Here is an 18511-nt window from a genome sequence, read left to right as displayed (position 1 = left end):
TTCTTTGTGAATTCATTAAAGAAGAGAAAATGACACCTATGACATTGGAAATGACAGTATATTTGGCACCTGCAAAAGAAACTGTGCTTATTATGAGCCCTCCATTCTTTCCATACAAACACAACAGGAGAAAAGTATAGAAAAGTTCTGCATATGTTATGCTGAAAGTTTTGTGCAGGAGTGATGGTTTTCCTACACACACTTAAGGTGACAGGTTGTGGTGGGCGAAGATGTTGTCTGCACTCCACCAGTGGTGAGAAGTTTTCCGCTTTGTGATTCAGTGTTTAATGGTAATCTTGTGTAGCCACAGGCTCGTGAAACCTTTGAGTGATAAAATATTCAACCGTTTCTCCTCCAGCCGCTTAAATACAAGCCCATCCCGTTTGAACTGCCAATCCATGCTTCCTTTGAACCATTTGGGAAGCAGCATACTTAATGGCTCGCTGCCGTTTCCTTGAAAGGCACTCCTCTGGGTTCACGTGTGATGTATCATGAGAGCGTGTTTCTGTGTCTTTAGCCAAGCCTCAGTGGATCCAGACCATGAAGGACACTGCCCTGGCCATAGAGGAGAGGCTGCACTGGGAGTGCCGTGCTAACGGCAAGCCTAAACCCTCCTACGCTTGGCTGAAGAACGGTCAGCAGCTTCTCTCACAGGTAAATCACAGCCAACTCAAAATGTTTCATATCTAATACTTAAGCTGCAGCTTTGACTCAGCATTTTTTTTATTTAAAAGAGCCCAACACAAGAGCTTGTTGCTGTTTTTTCCAGAGTGTTAGACGAGAGTGTAAACATATTACGAAGGTGTGCCAGTGATGAGACTTGGATTTCGCTGGGGCTGGTTCAGCTTCACCTTGGAAGATTACACCGTCTTAGAGAGTGGATCAGTCGAGTTCCCGGGAGATTGCTCCATTTCATTTGAATGGAGTCGAGAGTTGTTTTTCATTATTCATGATGCATGTTTAAGCTCCCTGAGATTTAGGGACAATGGGCTTAATCTACTGTGAAAATATACTATATGGAGCTGCACACCTCAGGTCCAAACCACAAGAGACACACACACAGTCTGGCACATTTTCTGCTGAGTTTCTTTAAACTTGGCTGATTCTAACTGGGCGGCTCCTGAGATGTATTTTTTTTTTGTTTTATGGTACTTGATAAGCCTCACAGCGAGACACTGAATTACACAACATATAAAATTTGTTTTTACATAATTGTTAAAGAGATTTTCTAAATATCACTTCTTATTTTCTTGGCATCGTAGCATTTATCATGTACAAAAAGAGTATCAACAGTGGCTTGGAAGAGTATTAATATAACTTTTTTCACATTTTGAAAGAGTTCAACTTCAAAATGAATTATATTTTATTGTGATTTAATAGACAAACAAGTTTTATATGCTAATAAAGTTGAAGGATGAGTTTTTTTTTTTTCATATTTCTAAGAATAACATTTCCTTAAAATTTTATCTCCATTTGTATCCATCCCCTTAAAACTCTTTATGGGGAGTGGTGGCCTAGTGGTTAGAGGATTGTGCTTGGGTCCCGGAGGTTGGGTCCCACAGACCGCCACTCTGGGTCCCTGATCAAGACCCTTAACCACAGATGCTCCGAGGGCGCCGAACAATGGAAGCCCACTGCTCCTCAAAGGGATGGGTTAAATGCAGAGAGTGAATTTCCCCATTACGGGACGAGAAAGGGATTAACATTTACCTTTCATGAATTTAAAATTTATTACGTATTCTTACGTATTCTTAACACATAGCTTAATTTTCTGAGGTTAGTTAGTGAAAATACTCAACAAATTGCTTTACATAGACAGTTGTTAACTTTGAACCTACAACACAGCCATCTACCTAAACAGAAAAGACGAAGAAAGTAGCCAAATGGGCTCATGGCTTCTTTTGGAGCTTCAGAGATCAACAGCTCAGGTGGAAAAATCTGTTAACAGAACAAATAATATTCATACACTGTACTTATTTTACCCTACTTACAAACTAACTCAGCATGCACACCATCCTGCTGGTGGCAGCATCATAACAGGCTCACTTTTGTGGATGTATTAAAATGTCTGGAAATTTAAAAGACCAAGTCTAGATGAGAAGAAGAAAAAAGTAAAATGCTTGATCTTCTAATATAGGTATGACATGCAGATGTAGATTTAGCACATGCAGCAAATGACTTGTGAAAACTGCTCTTGTGTCCCCAAATCCAGTTCAATTTATGGTGTTTGGAAAATGACAGACGGTGACAAAGTTCAAGAGGTTTAATACTTATGGAAGAAGCTATATATTCAGCTTCATATCCATGGCGTATGATACTGTTAAAAACACACACACACACACACACACACACATTTATATATATATATAGCTCTCATATAGTAGTTGCTCTAAGTATTAATGGTAAGAACAGCAGCCCTAAAATTTTGTGATTCCTACAAGCCTGGTTTGCTTTTATTTTGAAGCTCCTTCGCCCTTCTTGGCAGCAGGAATATTTCAGCTGTACCTGATGGGATGGGGAGCTGTAGTGCTGAGCCATATTCAGTTCTCTTCTGAGATCTTGTTTCAGAATCATTCCTAACTGGCTGATCCTTGAACAGTTTTAGATCTCCCCTGAAACAGCTTTTGTTATCTTAGTCCAACACATCAGTACCTTGGCTTATTACAATATACACCTCCGATCATAAGCACACATTTTCCTGGCTTGTTTCCCAGTTTCTCTTACAGAGAGGGGTTTCTAGAAGATGCTGCTATGAGAATAATGGTCGATCATGGTGTAGGTGAGGCTCAGGGGTTTTCTTTTATCCAAAACATTGTAAAGGAAGCTCAGAAATAGTTTGCTACACTCTGATATAAAGTTGTTTTTGTTTTACTGATTGTTCTTCTGTCTTTACTTAGAAGCTGGTGTTATTTAAACTGACCAAAGTCCTGTTGGTTACCTGCTGATTCCAGCCCTCCATTCTATCCTATTATGCTGAATAGGCCATTAAAAGGATTTGTTTCCCTTCCACAGATCTGTGCCCAGAAATAACCTTATTGTACATCTATAGATACTTTTTTATATCCCATATATGACCATTAGTGAGACCTGTGTTACTATCCTATTCGTACTGCTTTGCATGACCTTGTTGAGCATTGCTGACATTGTGTAAAAATCTTAAACAAATTTGTAGTTGAACTGTTAGCATGAGAATCTTTTCCGTTCTTTTATCCCTCTTTTCCATGGAATGTGGATGTTTTTTGGAAGCTCTGCAGTGAGCTGCACTGCGCCTCAACAGCATTTCTTGTCAGTTATGGCGTATTTTTTGTGCCACTGACTAGAGTGTGCAGTTAGCAGTCTGAGTGAGCAGTAAGACTGGTGTGCAGCGTTTAATCCCTCACCTGCTCAATCAAAATGTGTCTGGCCCACTCCTACTCCACTCCTTTTCTGCACTCACTCAACTACATTTCTCTGTACGCTTAGCTTTGTCTTCAATTTAAAAAATGACACAAAAAAAAAACATATTGGAACTCAGTTAATCAAGATAGATTCTAAGAAAACAAGGTTATTAAATGACGAGCAGACATGTAGCTGTGGGTAGTACTGGCCAAATAAACACTTTGCATGTTTATTGTTCTGTTTGCGGCCTTAAACAACACTACTACGATATGAAGATGCAATTCCTGTGTTATGCGAGTCAAACTGCACAGAGATGCTCCTCTATGAAGCACTGGTGGTGGAATAATACCTGACAGAAAGCATAGCACAGCTACAGTGCTCCCATGTATAATTGAGCCGAGGGATTACATTCCTTCTCTCTGTGTGGATCGAGATGATGAAGATGGATACTTAAAAAGTCCTGTTCGACACAATTAGCAGTTTTCCTGTTGCTATTTCATGAGTTTTGAAAAGCCATTTGTCTTCCTTTAATGCTGTGTTCACGTCTTTCCAGTTTTGATAGCAACTAAAAGATTAAGGTTTTCGTTTTTTCCCAATAAAAAATTTCATTACAGATTGATAATTAGGAGAACCTCATTGCTATAATGTTAAGTCTGTGTAAAAACCTCTACAGTATCAGGGTACCTACATAAAAACTACACATTGATTTGAATCCATCATGAGTGCTGATAAATGTGAAGGGATCTGTTTATTTCATGATTTGTATATTGTAAGCAGGACAAGCCTTTCAATGGTAAGAGTCAATTGTCATATATTTTTTTGTGAGGAACAATATGCACATAAAAATGAAAATACACAATTGTCTACAATGATGCTAACATTCATTAGTCTGATGTGCAAAAGCAAAGGACTACATTTAACTCGGGCAATAATAGCTTTTTTCATCCCTCTCCTCACAGGACAGGATCCATGTGGAGGATGGGGTCCTGACGGTGTCGCCACTCACTCTGTCAGATGCTGGCATGTACCAGTGTGTGGCTGAGAACAAACATGGCGTCATATATTTTGGAGCTGAGCTAATGGTTTTAGGTAGGATGGCATTTTTCTCTTAAATCCCCAATCATTCTAGAATCTAAAGGTAATCAAACAGTCTGTCTTAAAGGTTTTATGATTAGTGAATAAAGAGATCACAGAAAAAAATATGTTTCTGGTGTCAAAAACATTTAAATGTATTCTCCTCTTCCTGACTGTGCCTTGCAAAATGATTAATTGCTCTTGCCTTCTTTTTCTATGAACTGTGATATTACAACCTGAGTGTGATTTTAAATTTTTAAGTATCATGAATTACAAAGCAATTAATAATTGTAAAGTAGATGTTCTTTAAATAAAGATCTGGTAAGTGTTTATTTTTGCTCAAACCCTATTTATCCCAATGCCTAGAAATAAAATCCAAGGCATGAATTTGGAAATCACCAACAATGTAATTAGAGGGAAGGGAAGTCGTTGTGTTGAATTGGGAGGAGCTACAGAAACCCACAGCTCAGGTGGGACTATCTGTTGACAGGGCAACTCTAGGCCCTACATTGCCTTAGAAGCAAATATGAGTGTAGAGAAGATTCACCTTTCAACAGGATATCATGTCTAATCTTACTGGTAGAGCTGCATACAATTGTTTAAGGCTGTAATAAACAAAAATTGATTAATCTGTCAATTATTTTTCCGATTAATATATTAATAATCAGATATCAAAAGGTTTCTTAAAGGAATAGTACACCCAAAACATGATTAGCCTTCATTTTCTACTCACCCCCATGCTGAACAACACTCTGGAGTACTTTTTTGATATCTCAAATGCATCTGGAGATCTGGGAGGCTTCTTGCTGTCTGCTGACATTCAAATAATGGAGGTCTACGGTGCCCGAGACAGACAGGTCCATAAAAGTCCATAAAAAACGTGTCAATATTCCTCCATACTGCTCGTCCAATGTATTCCAAGTGTCCTGAGTGGGTAGCATCCAGAATTTACTCGAAACGAAGTCATTTAGAATGTTTTTAGAGCATAAACAGTAGTGTATAGGATTTCCTGAAAGCGCGCACATGCGCGTTCATGACGCTACGGAAGCCGGCAGACCAACCAGATGAAAGTGCGCATTCAGCGTCTGCTCTGCCAATAATGCAAGCGTAGAAGAAGAAATGTGCTGTTTACCTGTGCAAAGAAAGAAACAACGAAAGAAAAATGTCTGAGGACTTCAGTGTTGAGGAAGAGCATGAGTTCTTTGCCGAGCTGAATGCGCTGGTTTGGTCTGCCGGCTTACGTAGCGTCGTGAACGCGCACGTGCGCGCTTTCAGGAAATCCTATACACTACTGTTTATGCTCTAAAAACATTCTAAATGACTTCGTTTCGAGTAAATTCTGGATGCTACCCACTCAGGACACTTGGAATACATTGGACGAGCAGTATGGAGGAATATTGACACGTTTTTGTGGACTTTTATGGACCTTTCTGTCTCGGGCACAATAGACCTCCATTATTTGAATGTCAGCAGACAGCAAGAAGCCTCCCAGATCTCCAGATGCATTTGAGATATCAAAAAAGTACTCCAGAGTGTTGTTCAGCTTGGGGGTGAGTAGAAAATGAAGGCTAATCATGTTTTGGGTGTACTATTCCTTTAAAGAAGATCTATTACAGACTTAAACCAGGTGAAAAAAAAGTTTTTCAACTTGAGGAAATGTTTATATGTTTGTTTGTTTTGTTCTTTTTTAGTATAATTACTGCTCTAAGCCAGTTGCACTGTTAGCCAAAACAATGTTTTCGTCTCCATACTCCAGTTTACAATTAATCGATTACTAAAGTAGTTGATGATTATTTTAAAAATCAATGAATCACGATTAATCTGATTAATTATTTCAGCCCTGGTAACATGTAACCTTTGAGCCACGTATAACCTTACTTTGAGATCTACTAAATGACTTCTCAGATCAACACGTGTGTTTTGTATCAGTGCTCCATGCAGACTGTCCTTCTCTGAAACAAATGCGTAACTTGATTGAACCAGAGCCCTGCTGTACAACAGTCTGAATTCCCCTTAAGGAATGGAGCTAACTAAAATAAAAGTTGTAAGGGAAAAAAATTGTATGTCCTTTAATCTTATCAAACCTATTTTTGGTTCGCTGATGTAGGATTTATTCTTTACAAGTAACTCCATGACTTCTCAATCTGCTGGTCTAAAGTGGTCTGTTCCACTTCCAAAACATGGAGGGAGATTGTTTAATTTTGCAACAGTGCAGTGAAGTAGGCACCAAGCGTGAAAGTTACAGATGTAGCGCACCTTGGTAGCTAAAAATGACATTGTCGCTGTAAGAGTTGCAACCTATAAATTTGTTTTTTATCCAGTTTAACTATGTTTGGGGTGTTATTCAAAGACGAACTGCAAAATGTTCAGCCACATATTAAATGTTAGTTGAGAAATACCACAAATACCTTATAGTGTTGGAAATGCGTCTCTATAAACTATCGAATCAGGGGACAAGAGAAATAATGCACAAATAATTCACATGCTTAAACATAACATTGTATGGATCTGTTACATGAATCTGTTTTAGTATGGTCATTTTATAAATCAATAATTTAAAAAAAATCTATTTTATTTATGTTATTTAATAGTTGAGCAGTAAAACTGTAGTAGATCAAGTTGGAAGTGTTATTTTTAGTCAGAAATCCCTTCTAAATTTTTTAATTAATTAATATAACTGAGGTTTTTAATCAACAATACCAGACTAGATTAATAAAAAATCACAACATTGTTGCTATCTATTCCATTTTCATTGCAAATATTTAATCCTTCTGTCTTCATCTCTTCAACATTTATTGATTTTCACATATCGAATTACAGCATGCTTCAATTGCCCTGTGGGATCCACTGCAGTCTAGTGTTAAAAGACAGTTTGCTTTTCCCATCAGCTTCTCCTCCAGACTTCGCAGGAAACATCCTCAGAGCTTTGCTCAAAGCCAAAGCAGGAACAACTGTGGCTTTGGACTGCAAGCCCCTGGCCTATCCCACAGCAAGCATTTTGTGGAAGAAGGGGAATCTCCCTATTCCTATTCACACCGATGACAGGTAATCACAGAAACCGGTTACCATTCCTCCCTACCATGTAATCAGGATGACATTGGCATTTTTTCTCACGCTCTGCTCTCTTAGTGTGATCAATAATGACTCCTGATGCAAACACTGATTGACTATATCTTCATGTAAATGTACAACACAGTAAAATGAAATTATGGTGTATTTATTGATTAAATGTTGATTATACAAGCCTCAGTGGAAGCAAGATCTTTACTCCTGGCTTTATCTAAGATCTCAAAATAAGGAGTGATATTTTTTTTCTGCAAATGCAAATTGCATGTGCAATTAGGGGTTTTGTTGCAGGGGATCTACAAAGACTCCATGAGCAATTAACAGGGGCAAAGGTAGTGTGGCCCTACCTTTAAGAAAGTGGATTTCATGTGTATACCAGGTATTTGTAATTCACATCCACACTGATTGTCTTATGTTAATGGATTTAATTAGAGCCAGCACCCAAATTTTTGCGTTTGCACATTTTGGACGTCCATAACGCCATTGGTGTGAAAGCAGCATTAGTCATTCTCAAGTTCCCCACAATCTCTTTGGTTTTCATTTCGCTGACTCAATTGTCCAACACTGTCCTACTCTCACTTTCCTTATCACTAGTAATGCATCCAACCACTGCTGAGTCAGCAGAAAATTCCTACAGATAGCAGGTCTCCTTGCAGTGGTCGAAATCTGTGGTGTAGTAGAGAGTGAAAAGAAAGGGAGACGGGACAGTCCCCTGCAGCTGGGAGGTGTTGCTGACGTTTCTCTCTTATGTACACTGCTGTAGACACACTGAGGCCTGCCAGTCAGATAGTTCTTCTTGTCAGTACCTCAGCCAACAGTGATAAAAAACTTGAGAAATAAAACAAAACCATGATTTTCACAGAGTCTGAAAACACCACCCTAGCTGGGAAGGTGACAGCATCATGTGTGGTGATTGTTTTGCTACAGAAGGACCTAGAATCATAATTTTGCATTGTCAGATTGATATGTAGCTCAATATGAACAGTATCCTTCTGGAAAGGCTTCTGTGAAAAGTGTTTGCAAAACGGAGGGAGATTCAGTACAATTCTTTGAGCTGATTGAGTGAATCACCAAGTAGTACCTGCCTCCCATATCAAGCATTTAGCCAATCACGGCAGCAATAGCAGCTATGCTGTATCACATTCTTGATTTATATCACAACCAGCGGAGTTAACTGATAAATCAAACATCTTTCCTATACACAGAGGCACAAAAGTTGTCCTTTTTGTTTGTTTTTGAAAAAAGAAATAGAGGGTAGACCAGCTAAATCTAGTGCAGCCATGTTTGATTTGCCTTAGCCAACCTCTTTTCAATCGCTACATTTCATTGGTCTGAAACATTCAGTATTTGAGGCTAATGGATCTACTGGCTTCTGGCAATATGCTGTTTTGCGAGTTTGTGAATTCACACATCTGTCAACAACTCATCTTGCTTGCAATGTAACTGGAAGCAATCTTGGAAAAAAAAAATGTCTCCAAATGGGGCAGTCACTCTGATATTACCAGATTGTTTGTACAGTTTAATTGACAAAGATTCTAATGTTTTGAGAGGGCTATCTTAAAGCCTTCCACACAGGGCTTCTTAAGCACCAGTATACAAAGAATCATCCTCGCTGTATAAGGCTACATTCACACTGCAACCTGAAGTGCATCCTGTGTATTTCCATGACAGCCAGAACAACACAGATCTGATTTTTTCCAATGCGACCCAGGCCACTTGGCTATGTGGTCCTGAATCCAATACATATCTGATCTTTTCAAATGCAACTTGTGTCTGAACGTCCATGTCGCATTCATCTGACCTGAACGTCATTAATACGCAACAAAGGTTACTATTCTGCGTCTTGCTATGCAGAAGCGGCAAGAAAAACAACAACCATGGTGGATGATAATGCAGAGAGTAGTAAATATGTTTAAAAATCTTGAAAAGATTGTGTTTTTCGCTAGATGCGCTCCAGCACTACCATTAATGTCTGCATCCGTAAACACAGAGTCCTCTACTGCGCATGCAGGACACTTACCTTGTAAGAATGCAGTTCACACAGGAGACAAAAAAAAAAATCGGATTTCACAAAAAAAATCGGAATTGAGCATTAAGGCCTGCAGTGTGAACATAGCCTAAGCCAAGTGCAAATATTTAAATAAACATCGGAATTTTAAGTAAGTTATGAAATTACCCAAAATACTTTTGGTGACTAACTGACGAAAATTAAAGCAAAAAAAAAAAAAAAAAAATCCAACTGGTATACAGTAGTTATTTAGATTTTACTCTTTTTACTGAGTAAAATAGTGCTGTTAAGCTAAACTATGTTTAGACATCTGGTATCAACGTTGTTATTACTGTGTGTTTCCCTCCACCTGTATAGGATCACGCTTTCTCCCGATGGAACTCTAAGGCTTGCAAATGTGAGTAAATCGGATGCAGGCAGTTACACGTGCTTCGCCAGGAACAGATTTGGGATGTCAAGCACAACGGGAAGGCTCCTGGTTACGGGTGAGTTGTGCTATTAAATAAGCCTCCACTGAGTAAGCACAATTCACTGCTCGATATGCATCAGCACAAGAAGAAGCTGCTGCATTTAGGTCATTCACACACAAAAAAGGAATTTTGTAGCATGAAGCTTTTGCATATTTGGCAGCTCTGAAATTTAGTTTTTTTAGTTTCTGTTTGACAATCAACAGAAGCTTTGCAGCATGAAAAAGCTCATCTTTTAGGAGTTTTGTGAGGTTGCAGTAATCCACTCGGAACGTATTTGACAAAGTACTTGAACAGTGTTTTCCTCAAAGCAGCTGAAGCAACCAATTTACTGCGGCTAATGAAAGTGCCTTGAGTGGAAGCAATGAAAGCATTAGTGAGGTGGTGTCACAGATGCTGTTATTGTCAAAACGTGTGTTGTGTTTTGTTTTGTTTTTTTCTTTCGCCTCTGGAGGGACAGCTTAGTGTTGCCGGGGTTCTTATTGGTTTTGTTAATGTGCTGAATTATATTGTCTGCTGCCATAATTGCCAAGGCCAGTTATTTCTCTGAATGGCTCGAGAATTTCTCTTCGCTATAAACCAGTGCCGCAGAGCTCTGACCGAGACATTGATCCTTTACCAGCTTAGAAACAGCAGGTACCTTTCTTTCCTCTAAAACTTTTTTTTTTTTTTGCTACATCTTGACATTCAGAATAAGTAAGATGTAAGAGTACAAGTGCTCTTTCTTTGTGTTCCACCTTCTTTCTTTGATTCCCTCACTTTGATTATTTTGCCTTTTATGAAGCTCTAAATGATTGCTTTGGTAGATTTTAAAGCAACGCTCCTCGTTTTGGATACTTGATCTACACTGGAGCCTATTATGTGAAGCTTTATCTGATCAGCAGCGCATTGCAATTTCCATCAGGATTTCAGAAGATTATACAATCTGTGTCATCCTATTACCAATTCTAGAGGCAGCAGGCTGCATGTAATCACCCACTATTTGACTGGGACCTTTCTGTACAAAGACAACACAGCTAAGCCTGTGACTCACTGTTTTACAAAGCTTGTGTTCCAGAGAATGTTGCATTTCTGTTTCTCTTTCAGTGGATTCAAAAAAAGGTCGGCTCGTCCGTTTGCAATGAAACACCTTGTGTGCTTTTAAAGTCTGGCAGCTATCCTTCAGAATTGTACATTTTTTTTCTTTTTGTGGCAGATCCAACCAGAATTATTCAGGGACCGGTGGACATGGAAATCATTGTAGGGGAGAGCATTGTATTACCCTGCCAGGTGGCCAGTGATCCTGTCCTGGACGTCTCCTTCTCCTGGGCTTTTAACGGGCAGCTGATCACCAAAGGAGACGGCCACTTTGAGCTTGTGGGCGGCGTGAGTGACCCTTATTCAGAAGTGCATCGATTCTTCAAGAATTGTGACAGTAAAAAAATATCTCCAGTATTGCTAGTAATTACTTTGCACCAGTTATTTGTGTTTCCACTACCACAAACCCTGATTTTGGCACCAATCACCTAATCCTATCTTGGCTTCAACTTATACCTGAGTTGAAGCAGAGGAAAGAACTACCATCACAACATAGAAGCAGGGTCTTAAAGATTAAACACTGATCAAAATGTTTACAGTGTCATATCCAAAATCACTGATTTGCTTACAGTGGCTGTTTTTCCTTGAAACATTTCCAAGTCAGTTATTTAACACTATTAACTTTAAATGTCACCAGATAGTAAAAGTCTTGTGGTAAAAAAAGAATTTAACTGGTAATACCAAAGATCAGGCTGTCTGGATTGCATAGTACTGTTATCAACAACAAATAAAGAATAAATTAGATTGAAAATCAATCAGAATGAACATTTTGAGCTTCCTTCAGCACATTATAATAGAAAAGAGATAAGCCTTTTAGAGCAGTTAGCATTGGTAATTCTAAACAGCACTATTCCTGTTTATTTACAAAACAATGTGATAAATAAAAGTGAAAACACGTTTCTGTAAAACATTTAAATCCTACCTTTCAACTCCATTTTGATTAAACTTGTAGTCCTCAGAATAAGAGGCTGTTGGTAAAAAAAAAAAAATTGCCTCTTACAGTTTTATTTATTTTTGCTTTTTTTCCCTCTCCAGTATTCTGTTTACCAGTGTTTCTGCAAGTTTCAGTAAAATCTTCAGAAATGTTATTAAAATATTCGATAAGACCAAGTACATCACAAATTTACAACCTGCATCAATAATGAAAATAACAACGATGTTCAGTAATTTTTATTCATGAAGTAATTAAATTATTTAGATTGTTTTTTTGGCTCCAGTATTTAACTTAAATGCTTTAAATGCTTTTTCATTTAACTTTGCTTTTCCCCTAACTTCTCTGAACAGTAGTGAGAGTAGAAAGCATCATAACATTAATCGACAACAGTTTAACCCAGCTGCTAATCTTTTTTTTTTTTTTCAAAGTCTGTTTGAACCTCAGTAAAAATACATGACCTTGCAGAAGTTGGTAGCAGATCAGGTCACAAAAACATTGATTTCCATTACCCTAACATGCATAAGCCAGATTCAGAAACATTTTTGTGCGTGTTTGCACAAATAGTTTAATGTTGCTATAAAATCCCTTGCATTGGATTTTTTTCCCCTCACATTTCATTATGGGGGGAGAGGTGACCTCGTGGTTTGGGCAGAGGGTTTGGAATCCTGAGGTTGTGAGTTCAAAACTCGCACCCACAGACTGCCAGTCTGGGTGTCTGAGCAAGACTCTTAACCCCCTGGCGTTGCACAGTGGCAGCCCACTGCTTCCCAAAGGCGATGGATTAAATGCAGCGAGTTAATTTCTCCATTGTGAGATCAATACATTTCTATTTTTTTTTTATTTTTTTATTATTCCTTAATGGCTATTTTATTATTACTTACAGCCTTGTGTTAAACACCACTAAATTGCTTTTCAAAACAATTAAAAAGGTCAAATTAAAGAAGCAAAAAGAAGTACAAATTTAAGACCTTACTAAATTAATAGTTATCTAGATGTTCTGACCTGGTACGATTTAAACATTACTTAGATATAAAGAGTAGCTGGATGAGTCTTTCTTTTGCAGTTACAACTTCCAGAACAAAGTGTGCTAATGTTTGTGCCATCCTTTGGATCAAAGTTAAGATTTACTCTCTAAGTCGAAACTGGACAGAACCCCAAAAAGGGGAGAATGAACCAGTTCTGGTCACCATATCAGTCCTTGGTGCATCTCTTTGCAGATGCTTCCATTTTAAATCTGCAAATGGACATGTGCTTCACAGCATCTCTGCCATTTCTAAAGAGACCAGTTTATGGTTCTACGTGGGTTTCTTGGAAGTATTAACAGTGACCGGTATTACTGCAGCCAGTGTAATACTATCCAGTTTGCAACTTTAAAAGTGTCCTCTGAGGCATAAAAACCCTGTGCGCTTAGGAGAAAATCTATGAGAGAAAGTGCAAATAGATTATTGGAGTTCTATGTGCCGGCAATTGTATTTCTGTGAATGGAAACAAGTCAGTCCCTATGCTGAAATGCACTTCCCATATAAAATTCATTTTGTAGGTAATGTGCCAGGTGTTCAGCCATTGTGACAGGTGGAAGTCATTTTAAGTAGTCTTCTTCAACTCCAGCTCAGTCTCAGCTCAGCTCATCTACTTTTTAATAAGCTCTGGCTCGCCTTGAATTCTGCTTTGACATGGCCTGCTGCACAGCCTCATGTAACAGGAAGTGGATGCACATCATTAGATGTGTCTTCTGAAGGAATCAAAGCGTGGAAAACACCCAAAAGACTAAACACTTTCTGTACATCCTCACACCCTTGAGACCAACCAATCTTCCTGAGCGTGTCTCACTGACAGTGTTCTTATCTGAATAGAGATTCCTTACCCAGTCAAACCAGAATGTCTCCACTGCAAAGAGATTATCAACTAAACTTTGCTGCTTCGGGGAGTTTCATTTCCATCATTAAAACATGTTGGCTCTGTGGCCAATTTTTTTTCTTGTTTCACTGCAAATTCCTATAGAACAGTTTCCTCATCAATTTAGTTTTCTGCTTACCGGTGTCCTCTTAGATGTGAAAAAAAAAGTGTCCTTCTTTCATATCACTAAGAAAGAACCTACTAAATTCTTTTTTGTTATTATTTCCTAAATTCTTCTTCTTTTTTTATTTTTAAAGGACAGCTCATGACCTCTAGAAGTATTTCACACTGAAACCTTGTCAGTTAAAGAGACAAAAGTCTCTCAATTTTTTTTGTGTAAATTCTCCCCTTGCTACTTTTCATTCCAGCTTGATGTGATGTGCTCTGATTAGAAATTTGGTTCAAAAGCCTCCCCCCTTAAAACCTGCAAATGTTCACAGTATCACTATTTACTGAACCTTACACATGCTTCAGTACTTTCCTTAATAAGATGCCCCAGGGTCTGTTATCTTTCATGCTACATAAAGCCTTCTCTCCTCCTTAGCAGAGAACAGCCGGAGATCTGATGATCAGGAACATTCAGCTATACCATGCCGGCAAATATATCTGCGTAGTGGACACAGATGTGGAGAGCCTGTCAGCCGTAGCTGTATTGATTGTGAAAGGTAAGAAAACCTTCCCTCTGCTTGGCACCCTTTAATTAAAACAGGGCTTGCAGCCAAGAATTCCTAATTAGTTTCTCCTTTTTATAAAGAAAAAAAAAATCCACTCTTTCCTGTAATGTTATTGATAGAACGAGTTAAAATGAAAGGATATCTCTTGCTTGTAACAGTTGCCAAAAGGTAGGCTGTCTTTTTTTAGGAATTTTTTCCAGTGCCAAAATGTCAAGTGGAGCTTTTTGAAGTGAATATTCTTAGCTTATTGAGTTAAGAAAAAATATTTCTTAATTTTAAATCACATACCTGCTTTTTGGAAATTTGGTGTAAGATGAACTAAATTGAGGAGTCATGCTACACACTAGGGTTTAAAGTTGCATATGCCTATAAAAAAATAGACCAAAAACATTTTGATCATGATAAAATAATGTTATACACACACCAGGCGTCCGTCCTGATAAGGTAACCATAGTAAGCACCAGGGGCATTCAGCAGACATAAACAGACGTAGCCTCAAGAAGTAAAAGCTGTTTTGATCACTTTTTTATTCACACTAGATCTTGGACTTTCATTGTTTTCACACTTTAATGGGGGGGTTTCTAACTGGTGGCTGTGAGCTACGTCCTTGTTTAGCACTTATGCACATGCACAGTATCCTAGCGCCGTTATTATTGTAAATTAACACAAAGGGGTTTATTTGAGCAAAAACAAAGCGGAGTAAAGATGAAGGAATCTTTCAAAATAAAAATTTTGTATGCAACCAGAGTGAGCTCCCGGCATATAAATTACAAAAATGGAAAAAAGCTTATAACTCGACTAAGTGCCTTTAATATTTATAAATTGAAGTAATTATTAATAAAAAAATAACTACAACTATTAAAGGTATTGTGGAGGATTTTCTCGAATAATTTTCTTTTAAATTTACACGAGAGGGCATGCACGAGCCCATTTCTCCATGTTCATGCCCTGTTTAAAATGTGCTGCTCTCATAGCTCATACAAGCTTACTGTTCCCAAACATCTGCCCTAACCCCTAAATCCTATATAGATCACTATATAGAGCAGGGACTTTATAGTGGACTTTATAGTGAACTCAGGTAACAGAACGTTTGGACAGATGATCACTACTTTTTTCTCCCTGTTGGTCACGTAACTTCTCCTCTTTGTCATTAGTCGCCGCTGTCGGTTAGCGACAGCCTATGGTAACAGCAAATCTTATAATGCTTTGCGAGGAGAGCTCTCTGTGCAAAGCATTGTGGGATATATCAGCCTCTTCTGAGGCCTTTCTTTTCTTCTCATACGCTTCGTAGACACCTTTTCTCTTATGAACCTTGGCCATTTTCAAAGAATGCAGTGAGAAAGGTGAGCTTAAATAAATGTCTGAAACTGTGGCCTACCACAAATATACGCCCGTAAGTGTGCATGCACATATCACCAGAATGATTGACAATTAGGAAAACCACTTATTTAGATGATCCACCCGGAAATAAAAGGTCATCCTCTACTCCTTTAGGGTCGAGTATAATAGACAGATTTTGCACTGAAAAGACAAAAGGTACACCACATGATGTGTATGATGCATGTTCAAACTTCTTTGTCCTGGATGTTCTTCTGTTTTATCAATGGTCTCATTGCAACAGATTTTCTCAGAGTTTAGGAGCATATAAATCTTTTATCAGAGTGTAACACGATGCTGTAGAACACCAGCCATTGGTGCTATTTAAGTACCTTACAGTTAGGAAACTTTGCATGGGGTTTAGAGTTGAAGACTTTTTTTTTTTTTTATAGCAGCAGCTTTTTTTAATCCCTTAGCAGTTTGCCAGTGAGGAGGACAATCTTTAGCCCTGATCATTAACAGCAGAGATAATATATGTAAGGAACACAAGTATTCATCATAGTCCAGGTAACTTGTTGATGAATGATTTTTATTTGCATTTGCTTAATCTGAGCATGAAGTTATAAAATCAAGAATCACAGCGATACATTGTGAGTACTCATAGTTTGAACCCTCTGAATTTCAAGTGATAGGATGTCAAAGTATTTAATAATTTATCCTCTTTCGGCTTGGAAGTTGGATTTTAACAGTTTCAAGCCTTAAAAATTTCTATAGATCATTGTTTGAAATTTTAGCTGCTTCTTCATCAATCTGAAGTGCACATTCAGTACAGCTTTTGCAACCTTAATACATTGTAAAAGTTCTATAAATAAGTTTTATATGAATTTCTGGCAAGTTGTATATTACTCAAGCAGTAGCATACATAGTGATGGGGCAATATCTACTTTGAGAAAGTCCCTGTAGTATTTTTTGATTCAAAGAGTTAAAAACGATCATCTTGTTTTTCTAATTGTATTCAGCCTAGGGTGAAGGACAACAAATAGAAAATCTAAACTCGGATCACACAACAAGACAATCGTGCCAGTCTCTTCCCTAATGTCCCCCTTCTAAGAGACCTTGATATTAGTGCCTCTCACCCTGATTATCGGGGAGATCATCCTGGTGTGTGTGGTGTGTTCAGCTCTGCTCAGGAGAACATTGGGACCACTCATAAGAAAATCCAACATGTTAGATTATCCTGATATCCATGTGTGTGTAGTGTCCTCAGTCAAGCATGTTCAAATCTGATGCTGGATTTAAAAATAATCTCAGCTTGTATTGCTCAATCTGGCACATTACCCAATCAGAAGTTTATGCAGAAGCCGACAGGGAGATGCACCAAAGCCATGATCTCCCAACCTGCAGAGATATCATCATAAAGCAATGAAAGTAAACAAGAATTATATATAAAGAGGTTACACTTCACTTTATATATAATTCTTGTTTACTTTCATTGGTTTACTTTCAAGAGGTTACACTTAACTTAGGTTTACTTGAAAAGCTAGGAGAATGTATTTTTTCAAGTCTAAAGAAAAGTGAGTGGGCTCTGGGGATTCATGGATAAAAGAGCATGCAGCTTTCATTCTAAAAGTGGGCAGTGTAGAGAATTCTGCGGCAGAAAAAAAAGGCCGATGTATAAAACCGTGAGTATACGTGTTACCATACACCCGGACTTTATAAATCTCAAATCTCGGAGAATCAAATGCAGCTGGAGGAACTGCTTGGAATGCCCAGTGCTCACGTACAAATCATTTGTAAAGTAGTAGAAAGAGCCGGAATGCAGCAACGGTGCATCAAAATAACCATTGACAATAATGCTTCCATGCTGTGGCAGAGAGTAACACACCTCAGGGAGATTTATTACAGACAATCAAGTTATGTTAATGACATCAGTGACTCGCTGAAGCAACCAGCTAAAAGAAAAATAGTCTGCAGGTTCCCTTTTTTTTCAGTTTTTATAGAGTTCAAAAGGTGCTCTCTAGTTGCTCGATGGAGCTAAAATTTAGCAACATTTTTTATTAATGTATGGTTTAACAAATAATTAAGACGTGAATATGACCCCCTTTTTTTGTAGGAGCCACCATTCAAGCACCTGAAGCAGGCTACACTTAATATTTAAAAGTATTAAGGTCCCCCCCCCCCATTGTTATATTGTAGCTGCAAAAAAGGAATCCTTGGTTGAGCGCAGTGTAGGTACCTGAACCGCTTGGTTGGTCAGATCTGCTAGGGCTCTGCACATGCCTGTGACGTTCTGCTATATTATTGGCTTAACATTGCCACATGACCTATACATTGTGGTTGCCCAGACAAAGATAATCTTAATATCGTTCTTATCGATCTTAATAAAAAGAATAAGAAGAGACACTGAGACTTTTTCTGTCACCTTGTTAAATGGCAGAGCTCAGTCTATCTTAGAAGGCAGTGCTTTCCTTCAAGACTGAGAAAGATTGTTTTCTTTCTTCGGCTACTTTAGATGGCCAATGAAACATAAAATAGTAGCAAATATAGGTAATAGTATGTTAAGACTCCAAAAGAGATTTGATTCTTAAGAAACGAGAAAGGGGCAGGGCCCCGAGTAGAT

General features: G+C 38.2%; 1 protein-coding gene across 2 annotated transcripts in view; it reads left to right on the top strand.

Moving 5' to 3' along the window:
• Nucleotides 1–18511, top strand: part of cntn3a.2 (contactin 3a, tandem duplicate 2) — a 75555-nt gene that overhangs the window by 24535 nt on the left and 32509 nt on the right. The window contains exons 9-14 of one of the 2 annotated variants that reach the window (XM_038283143.1): nt 518–654; nt 4338–4467; nt 7341–7497; nt 9884–10011; nt 11189–11358; nt 14448–14565. In XM_038283143.1, the coding sequence (XP_038139071.1) occupies nt 518–654; nt 4338–4467; nt 7341–7497; nt 9884–10011; nt 11189–11358; nt 14448–14565 (840 nt within the window). Of the gene's footprint in view, nt 1–517; nt 655–4337; nt 4468–7340; nt 7498–9883; nt 10012–11188; nt 11359–14444; nt 14566–18511 lie in introns of both variants that reach the window. The other variant, XM_038283142.1, reaches the window with a different exon arrangement.

Source organism: Cyprinodon tularosa, unplaced genomic scaffold (assembly GCF_016077235.1).
Source record: "Cyprinodon tularosa strain WSP-4 unplaced genomic scaffold, ASM1607723v1 ctg19, whole genome shotgun sequence".
NCBI classification, from domain to species: Eukaryota; Metazoa; Chordata; class Actinopteri; order Cyprinodontiformes; family Cyprinodontidae; genus Cyprinodon; species Cyprinodon tularosa.
Note: the sequence above shows the minus strand (reverse complement) of the source record. Positions and strands in the feature narration are given on the sequence as shown.